This window comes from Terrapene carolina, unplaced genomic scaffold, assembly GCF_002925995.2.
Source record: "Terrapene carolina triunguis isolate 2854851 unplaced genomic scaffold, T_m_triunguis-2.0 Scaffold951, whole genome shotgun sequence".
Classification (NCBI taxonomy): domain Eukaryota; kingdom Metazoa; phylum Chordata; order Testudines; family Emydidae; genus Terrapene; species Terrapene triunguis.
The window spans coordinates 2,122,807-2,132,619 of NW_020665302.1; the positions used below are offsets into that span (position 1 = coordinate 2,122,807).

Consider the following 9,813-nt stretch of genomic DNA (forward strand, 5'->3'; position numbering starts at 1 on the left):
CAGGGCAGCAGCTCCGAGGCAGAGGGGCAAGAGGACTGTGGAGGAGGGAGTGGGGCCGGGCACCCTTGTCCCAAAACCTGAGCGTGGCTCCCTTTATCTTTCCAAGGATCACCGTGGTCACGTGGAACGTTGGCACAGCCATACCCCCGAGCGATGTGACATCCCTGCTGCACCTCAACACGGGCGACACAAACGACACCGACATGATTGCCATTGGGTAAGCGGTGCCTGGGCCGAGAGCTCCTCCTTGCCCCACTGTGGGGGTTGAAGGAGGCTGTCCTGCAGTAGGTGGGCCCCAGAGAGGCTAGCAGGGCACCGAAAAGAATTGTCCACTAGCCCAAGCAATGGGGCCTCTTTAGAAGCAGACAGATCCAGGTTCTGGTCCCAGCTCCCCAAGTGTGCGTGCTGTTCCTGCAAGGAAGATGATTCAGAATAAAACACAATAAAAATCTAACAGTAAAAGTCACCCAAACACTCTTTAACCCCCTGAAATCCACCCTCCAGCCCTCCTTGCTCCCCCATCCCTGTGTGCCCAACCCATACAAATGCCCCTGCACCTCTCAGGATTGGGCCGTGGACAGTTCAGCATCCCCTCCAAAGTCTCTCAGGAGCTTCTCCCTCTGCAATCAGCCCTTGGCCGTAGTAAGCAGCCCTCAAGGGCATGAATCCATTATTCTGTTCAAGCTGGATTGGAGCCAGCCCCTGGTAACATTTAATACAGTTCTTAGCTATCAACCAGGCAGCTCCCAATACAACACATGGAGACTTTGTTGGCACGACAAGCCGGACGAGCGTTGCCAAAGTGCAAGAAAAAGACAGGCCCTTTGGGTACTATTGTAGTGGCTTACGTTAGCACCTAGGAACCCCCCGAACTGAGATCAGGGCTCCATTGTTCAGAGACCGGCCCCCTCCCAGAGACCTTCCAGGCCAAATGAGGCTGCTTGTGGGCTTGGTCTCTCTCCTGCTGGACTACCCCATCCAGGCTGGGGGTCACACACGCCCTGGGAGGTTCAATCCCCCGTGCCCGTCTGTGATCACTGTCCATTCCTAGGGCTCTCTGGGTGCTGTGACACCTCTGGCCCACTTACCTGTGCCCTGGCACTTTTTTAATCCCTGTCTGCTTTTTGATGAGACGTCTTCAACCAGCAGGTTCCCTAGGGAGGGTGTGAAATCCCCGTCACTGGAGGTTTAAGAACAGGTTGGACAAACGCCTGTCAGGGCTGGTCTAGGTTGACTTGGTCCTGCCGCAGCACAGGGGCTGGAGTAACTGACCTCCCGAGGTCCCTTCCAGCCCCACATGTCTATGAGGCAGCGTCTCCCACCATTTGCTTTGGTTAACAGCTGCCCGGGCCGAGCTGGGGCAGGCTGTTAATCATGCAAAGCCACTGCTGGTGCAAACCTGGGCAGAACTACAGTGGCTTGGAGGTGGCTGGGCCCCCCAAGCCCCAGACTGTTTAGTAACGCAGCAGCTGCATACGATGTGCACCAAGTGGCATTGCACATGCTTCTTGCATCTATTGAAGGCACCGAATTCCCTTAGGGTGCAGTTCAGGCCTGGGCTGAGAGCCTGCGAGAGGCCTACCCCATAAGCGGCCATACGTGACCCCGAGGCCTTTCCCAGGCTCTCGGCACAGGATGGACTTGCACCTTCCGAGAGCACCCACTGTCCTGCATCTCTCCACGCACTGCTTGTCTCTTCCCGTCTCAGATCCCTGCAGCCAAAGCAGAGCGCCCAAATCTCCTTGAACATCCGTGGGATTTGGGTGCCTGACTCTCCTTGGCTCTTCTTGCCAGTCCCAGCCTTCCTCACTCCCCTTTGCCAGTGCAGCCTGTGTAATCGCCTCGGCCCGACCCAAAGGGAGGCTGGTGCTTCCTCTTGATGGGGGATGCTGGCGTTGTGGCCAGTTAAAGTCTGGCGTGGCAGTGGCAGTGGAATAGCCAGGACCATGCCATGGACTAGACATCATTGGCTAAGTATCTCTGGAGACCCCTCCCAGGGATCAGAGAGGCGAGTGTGCCACTTCGCGGATGGACTGTGCTGTCAGTCCTACTTGGTAGGAAGGGGCCCTTTATAAAGGGTTAACCTGTTTTAGGTTTTTTTCCTGCTGCCCGTCACCATAGCATCTGGGTGCCTTCTACATGAAATCAATAGCAATAGCCCAGCCACTAATGGAGTTCATGGAGTCTCTGGCATTTCTCCCTTTTCCGGGGTCAAAACTCTGGGACGATTCTTGGTTTTGACTTTCTGTTTCAGATTTTTTTTCATAGCATTTAAGGCCAGACGGGGCCATTAGATCATCTACTCTGACCTCCTGTATACCACAGGCCATTGAGTGTCACCAGTTACCCCTGTCCTGAGCCCCAAATTGTGATTGACTAAAGCATCTTCCAGAAGGGCATCAGCCAGCCTGGATTGGAAGACATTGAGAGATGGAGAATTCAGCGCTGCCCTTGGCAGTCTGTCCCAATGGTGAACCACCCTGGCCGATAGCATTCACTGTAGGAGTTCCCCTGTGGGATTCGTTGGGAGGATTAGGGGTGCCAGTGTTGGGGTGCAGGGGAGACAGAGTTGCCCCAGTCTCCTAGCAGAAAGGCTTTTCCAAAGAGGAAGGTTTTGTGGCATTTCCTGAAGACGCTTGGACTCTGGTCTCCTGGAAGGTTGTTCCTAGCACCTCGTTGGAGAACACTTGGTCTCCTGCACTTTGTGTGGAGCTTGTCAACGACCGATGTTTTAATAAATGTTTAATTTATCGTTGGAGACCAGCAGGTCAATTGGTTGCTTATGAGCATCTATAGCCTCTTCTACTGACGGACTTATAAGCAGCTGAGGCCGATATTTCTTTATAACGTCTGTCAGTCACCCCTGAGCCTCTCGCCCATTTCAGAGCGGCACCGTCACACCAGCTGTGACTGGATGTCTGTGTCAGGATGAGTCTTTGAAAAGTCGTCGTTAGCCTGATTCTTCCCTTGTGGGAAATGAGGCCGGGGTTCCCAGGCGCGCAGCATGTCGGGGCCGCAGCCCGTCTGAGGCTCTTAGTCCCTGGCAGGAGGATGGAGCTCAAGGCTGGGTGTTAGGGCTCCCTGGTCTCCTTGGACAGGCTCCCCCAAAGCAGAGCCATGCCCTCGGGTTAGTGTCCGGCTGGCAATACGTTGGGAATCGCACAGACTCTTGGGACGTCTCCAAGGGCAGCGTTCGTTACTGTGGGAGGCAACAGCCTCTGTCGTCTGCTGCATGTAGCTTTGTGTGACTACGGGCACAGCACCCCTGCGGGGTCGCCAAGACCCCAGCCTGGCGGTTAAGCCCCACCCTGCTGGCGGTAGTGTTTGACTCGCCCTTAGCTGCCTGTTGGGCACAGCGCAGACGCCCCCTCCACTGCCAGCGGCAGGGACTCTCCCGGGGGGATTTCCATCTCCCTGCTCCCTCCAGCACTGGGCCTCTGCCCCTGTCTGAGGGAGCTGCCCTAGCTGGGATCCAGGCAGTCTCCTGGCAGGGAGTAGTGCCCGCTGGCTGGAGGGCTGCTGGGGAGTCTGCCCAAGTCTGCCATCAGACCTGTCTGTCTCCCTTCCAGGCTGCAGGAGGTGAACTCCATGATCAACAAGCGCCTGAAGGACGCCCTCTTCACAGACCAGTGGAGTGAGCTCTTCATGGACGTGCTGAGTCCCTTCAACTTTGTATTGGTAGGGGGGGGTTGGGCTCGAAGGTCTGCTTGGTTTGGGCAGGAAGCTGATTAAATCAAACTGGGGACCCCACCCAGGAGTACAGGCAGCCAGGGCCTCCCTACGCCTTTCCCCCCAAGCCTGGCAAGCTGACAGTTCCCCATCCTGGATATCAGGGTCTCCCTGGGGGGCGGGATTTGAAGGAGACTGCTCTAACCCCTAGACAATGCACAGGGATAGCAAGGCCCTGCCACCAGTTCATTGGGTCACTCTGGGCAAGGCCCTTCCCTGCTCTCTGCCTCAGTTTCCCTCATTGCACCACGGAGAAGTGACACCCTGGCCCACCTTTGCAAGGTACTGAGAATCTGGGACATGAGGCGCTTCTTGTTCCATGGGTGTCCCCTCAGTGCCGTTTGGGGTACTTCTTTGAATTAAAGGGATGAGGTCAAAGAGTAGAGGGGAGCCGGTGGGGAGTCAGGAGTGGGGTACAAAGCTCATGACAGTGGTATCTGGGGCCAGGCACCGTCCATGGGCTTCTACCTGTGATCTTCACACTCCCGCCCCCCCGGCCCCCTTTGTGCGTGTCCTCACAGCTGTCTCCATGGCAACTTGAGACTGGGAGGTCACAAGCACAGTTAAACTCTTCTGATGGGGGGGCAGGGCTGTCTCTGGCTCCTCCCTGCCTGAGGGCTGGGGGTGTAACTCTACCTGGGCCCAGGAGTGGAGGGCAGGTCTTCCCCAGCAGCACAAGGGTGGAGGCTGCTCTGCCATGGGGGCCTGAGCCCACCCCATCTCCAGTGGATCTACCCCATGGCCCGGAGCCCATGGAGCTGCCCTGTCCCGTCCCATGGCCCTGCGGCTCACAGTGTTCACCATCATGCCTGCCTGGCCAGCGCAGCATATCTCCCCGTTATGCTGGTCCCTCGCTGGCCCACGGCCCCCGTTCCTTGTGGGGCCAGCACAGCCCCCAGCACAGGGCGTGTGGAGCCCTTGGCTTTGACCAGCCGGCCGTGCTCTGGCCTATCCGAAGTCCTAAGGGCCCACCCCCATCCAGGGAGCTAAGCCCCGCTGGGCACTCTGGGGTAGCGCCTGTTGCCAAGAGACTGCTCTGCAGGGTCCGTTCCTGGGGCAGTCGCATGCTGGCATCAGCCTGGCTGCACAGCGATTGCCTGGGAATGGACGCTGTGGAGCCGGGCGCCGGCCAGGTACCAAATACAGGACAGGGTGGGTGCTCCCCGTCACAGCAAGTTGCACGGACCTGTAGCCTGTGGGGTCTGCATGCTCGGGGTGGCTGCCATCTGCTCTGGCTGGCGCATAAACACCCCTCAGCGCTGTGCCAGCGCTGACCAGTCCTGCCAGCCCTGCCCCTGGGAAGGTGGGTCAGTGCCATCAGCCCTGTCTCGCAGATGGGGAGACTGAGGCAGGCAGGGGCAGGGACTGGCCGAAGGGCACCTGGGCAGAGCCGGGATTCTAGCTCAGGTGCTGGCGCAGCCCTGCACCTCAGCCCCACGTCCCCTGCCATGCAGGGGCAAAGCCCTCGGCTAGCTGCCCCGCTTCACGCCCTTCTCTCCCTGTCGCAGGTGAGCACGGTGCGGATGCAGGGTGTGATCCTGCTGGTGTTTGCCAAGTACTATCACCTCCCTTTCCTGCAGGACATCCAGACGGACTGCACCAGGACCGGGCTGGGCGGCTACTGGGTGAGGAGGGTGCCGCGGCAGGGGTGGGGGGACGTGACTCTGGGGGGGCTCCCCTCCCCCGATGACACAGCTTGGGTTCCTCTTGGAGCAGGGCAACAAGGGCGGGGTCAGCGTGAGGCTCTCCGTCTTCGGCCACATGGTCTGTTTCCTGAACTGCCACCTGCCGGCTCACCTGGAGAAGGCCGAGCAGCGCAAGGAGGATTTCACCACCATCCTCAACATGCAGCAGTTCGAGGGGCGCGCAGCCAACGGCATCCTGGACCACGAGTATGTACCCCCCCCACCCTGCTCCTTCCACTTCCTGTCCCATCCCCCCGGCTCTGATTGGGGCTTGGAGCTGAGTCTGCGGCTCTACCCCTCTGAAACGGGCTGTGTCCCGCCCCCAGGAGCTCAGATGGGTCCAGCAGGGTTCCTAGCGAGGGCTCTGCTCTGGGAATCGCAAGCCAGCACCTCATCTGGGGAGTGCTGTGTGGTCCCCACATGGTTCTGGGTCCTGCGCCTCCCTTGGCCCTTCAGTCCCAAGCCCAGCCGGGATTGCTTTGCAGCAGCCCCCTCTGGGTGTGCTGGGCACTGGGCCGTTCTCCTGCCCTGGCAGGTGGCTTCCTCCAGGCTAGCTGGGGGGGCAGGGAGTCTGCTCCAGGCAGGGCCGGTGCAACCATTTAGGCAAACTAGGCAGCAGCCTAGGGCGCCTAGTGGTTGGGGGCGCCTAAAAGCCTGCTCAGGCGAGGAGGTGGAGTGGAGGTGAGCTGGGGCGGGGAGGGCCACCCGCAGTAATGGGGGGGAGGGGGCACAGGGAACCGCTCCCCGCCCCAGATCACCTCCACTCTGCCTCCTCCACTGAGCACACAGCCCCCATTCTAATTCTCCTCCAATCGGCGCCGCAAGCCTGCGAGGGGAGGAGAATTAGAGCGGCGCCTGCATGCTCAGCGGAGGAGGCGGAGCAGAGGTGAGCCTGGGCAGGCTCCCCAGGTGGGGTTAGCTGCCGCGGAGGGGGCGGGGCTCCCTGGGCTGGGTTAGCTTCCGTGGGCGGGGGGGGGGCCTGCGGGGGGGGGGGTCGCCTAGGGCGGGAAACTTCCTTGCACCGGCCCTGGCTCCAGGCCTGTCAGGTTGTGGTTTGCTCTGCCCGCTCCCCACCCAGCTCTAGTGCTTGGTGCTAGCAGGGCTGCAGGCCCCGGGACGGCCCCACCAGCCGGCACCTGGCAGTGGAAATTTCCACCCCGGGTTCGCGCTCTCCCATTTGATCCATGGAAAGTCTGCTGATCTGAGTAGAAGGTTTCAGCTAATTATCCCCAGGGCTGCTGGGCCCCGCACCTGAGCCGCTCCAGCAGCGGAGCAGCAGGGCTGGCAGCCGGCCAGCGCGTTATCGGCAAAGCACTGACCTACATTCCCTCGCCCGCACGGCTGGGCTGCTGAGAGCGCCTGCGCGGCTGGGTGAGATTGACTCCTGTCCCCAGGCCTCCCTGTGCCAGAGCCACGCGTCCCGGCTCCTGCTCGGCCCTGCCTGCCTGGGTGCCCCCCTGTGCATCCAGGCCCCTACCCACCAGCGCTCTGTGCATCCAGGCCCCACATGTGTCCAGGCCCCTGCCCCGCCCAGAAGCCCAAGTTGAGACACAGCCCAGACCCCACCCTGCCAGCCCACTGCCCTGCTCCAGCTCCCCAGGCTGTGCCAGGGCTGGGGAGGTCTCAGACGCTAGCAGGATAAGAGCTCCTGGCTCCTGCCTGCCTGGGAGCAGGCTGGAGGCCGGGTCGCATTGGGGCTCAGAGGGCAGCTCCAGGACTGCCTGTCACCCCACCTGTCACCCTGGAGCTGGTTGGGGGGGCGAGGGGAAGCCCTGGCAGGGCTGCCGGAGCCCTGGCTGCTAGACCGAAGCTTTCCCCACCCCGCACCTGCGTTAAACTTCCCCAAGATCCCGTGACGCTGTGTCTCTGACCCGACCCGCTGGGAATCGTGCCCCATCACTCTGGGTGCTGCAGGGGGGGCCCCCGGCCTCCTTGGACAGGGCTATGGGAGCTGGTGTCAGGCAGGGACTTTCCCTCCCCACTGCCTTACCCAGGACACTTCCCCGGGCGTCGGTTCTCAGAGGCAGCGCAGCCCAGTGGCTGGATCCCAGGCCCGGGAGCCAGGACTCCTAGCGCTCTCCTCGGCTGTCACTCACTGCAAGCTCTGGAGGGAGTCGGGTCCCGTCTCCGTGGGCCGCAGCTGGCCCACCCCTAGGGATGCTGTGTGGGGAGCACGGAGTCCCCTCTTCACCCTGGCCCTGCTCTCGCCCTCGCTCTCCCCAGCATCGTCTTCTGGTTTGGGGACCTCAACTTCCGCATCGAGAGCCTGGACATCCGCTTTGTGAAGTACGCCATCGACAACAGCATCCTGAGCCAGCTGTGGGAGAAGGACCAGGTGAGCGGCCGGCCGGGCAGGTGCATCCCTTCCTTCCTGTGCGGGCTCGGCTCTGAGTTAACGCTCGGCGGTGCTGAACGGGGGCCGGCAGATACTCTCCTGCTTTCCTGCAGCCCCACGTACTAGGCGCTGAGGGCGACATGGGGCCAAGGAGCCAGCGCCTCCCTAGGGCAGATATGAAAATCCAATCCCATCTGCCCCCAGCCGGGGGGCGGGGAGAGCTGCTCCCCTGGGGAAGGAAAATCCCCAGCTGGGGCCCGCAGCTCCTTTGGGGAGGGGGAGGGCAAGAGGCTACCAGTGCTGCTTCCTCCTAACCCGGCTGCGGCCAGCCCAGAGCCCGTGGGGCATGAAGGGCAGGCGTGCCCCTGGGCCTGGGGGCAGGTTCCCTGCAGCACCAGCTGCCTCCGTGACCCCGCCGCAGAGCCCCCTGGAGGGGGGCAGGGCTGCTCCCCTGCCTGCTGCCCTGCAGCGATGCGGCCACCCTGTGTTCTTGCTCCATGTACAAGGTAAAGTCCAAGCGCTGAATCCCCCTTAGGGAGAGATTGAAGGGGGCCGGGAGGGGGGCCGGGGTTCGGAAGAGGGTTGGGTTCTGGGGCTGCTCAGGAAAGCGATGTGCAAAGTGCCTCGTTCCTCCCTCTCCGTCCGCTCCCTGGGGTGTGGGTCAGAGCTACTTTAATCCCGTCCCGTTCGCCCTGCAGGGCCAGTTGGGTGCGGGGGAGCTGGGGCCCAGCCTGGCTTGTGCATCGCCAACCGAATTGCTCCCTGCGTTCCCAGTGCACAATCTCTCTTGTCGATGCACAAGCCCAGCATGACTCAGAGCCTGGGGGAGACAGGGGGCCGGGCGGGGGGCCCTGGGGGAGAGAGGGGGCAGGGGCCTGGGGGAGCGGGGGGGCTGGGCGGGGGCCCCTGGGGGAGCGGGGGGGCTGGGCGGGGGGGCTGGGCAGGGAGCCCCAGGGGAGTGTGGGGGCCAGGCGGGGGGAGACGCATCTCTGTACTGATGGGCTCTGAGGTTGATGCGAGACTGTAATCGCTGGGCTCTGGGCATGCACGGAGCTGCACTAAGGCTGGGCAGAGAACACGGGAGCCGCCTGGCACACCTAGAGGCTGGTGCTTGGGGCAAAGTCCTCCCAGCCTGGCCTGTGTTGCCGGGAGCTGTGGGGACATATTTGCATGACGATCCGGATCTTGCCGCCTGCATCCGTGCTCTCAGCTGGGGCTCCAAGGGCAGGAACAGGTGTTGGCTGAGCTCCCCAACCCTGAGTCTGCAGCCTGTCCTCCCCTGCGCTCCGGGGAACAGCCACTGGGGCTCCCCAGGGCAGGTGTTAATGGCAGGCTCAGCTCAGTCTCCGGGGCTGCCCCCAAAAGAGGATGAAGGGGGGAGGGGAATCACCAGGGTCATGGGCTCCCCGATCCCCATCCACTCAGCCCAGAGCCCCACTCCAGCCACCCCCTGACTCCAAGCCCCTCCCCAGGGTCAGCAGCCGTGTTCCCGTCCTTGGATGGGGTCAGGAGCTGGGGGCGGGGGGCTGCAGGGGCTGGAAGGGAGGCCTCTGTGAATTGCACTGCCAATGGCTGTCCATTCCCCTTGATCCCCTCCCCCAGCTGAACATCGCCAAGGGCACCTGGCCCATCCTGAGTGGCTTCCAGGAGGGACTCCTCAACTTCCCGCCCACTTTCAAGTTCGACGTGGGCACCAACCAGTATGACACCAGGTAGGGGTGTGGCGCAAGCGACTTGCCTGCCGCGGGGAGGGAGAGGCGGAGGAGAGGACTGGGGGGCCTAGCAGTGAGAGCGGGCACTGGGTGTCTTGAACTCTGGAATAGGGGTACCACTCTCCTCACTGCAGGATGCTGGCACTTGGCTGGGGGACACAATACAAGCAGGGAGTGTTACTGAAGCAGTTTCTGCATGGGGGCTGGGGACGGGGCTCCAGGATGGGGGGCATAGGGCAGGCACACCATTGTGGGGAGGATATGGCAGGATACATCAGCATGGGGGCATATGGATGGGCAGAGGATACGGCGGCCGTGTCGGCGCGGGGGGCATAGGGATGGGCGGAGGATA

The 9,813-nt window shown here is 62.0% G+C and overlaps 1 protein-coding gene across 1 annotated transcript in view; it reads left to right on the forward strand.

The window, feature by feature from the left end:
• INPP5J (inositol polyphosphate-5-phosphatase J) overlaps positions 1-9,813 on the forward strand; it is a 21,690-nt gene that overhangs the window by 2,369 nt on the left and 9,508 nt on the right. Inside the window, exons 2-7 of the mRNA XM_026661239.1 lie at positions 107-217; positions 3,570-3,678; positions 5,238-5,354; positions 5,446-5,621; positions 7,638-7,749; positions 9,352-9,461. Coding sequence (XP_026517024.1) covers positions 107-217; positions 3,570-3,678; positions 5,238-5,354; positions 5,446-5,621; positions 7,638-7,749; positions 9,352-9,461 — 735 coding nt within the window. The remainder of the gene's footprint in view (positions 1-106; positions 218-3,569; positions 3,679-5,237; positions 5,355-5,445; positions 5,622-7,637; positions 7,750-9,351; positions 9,462-9,813) is intronic.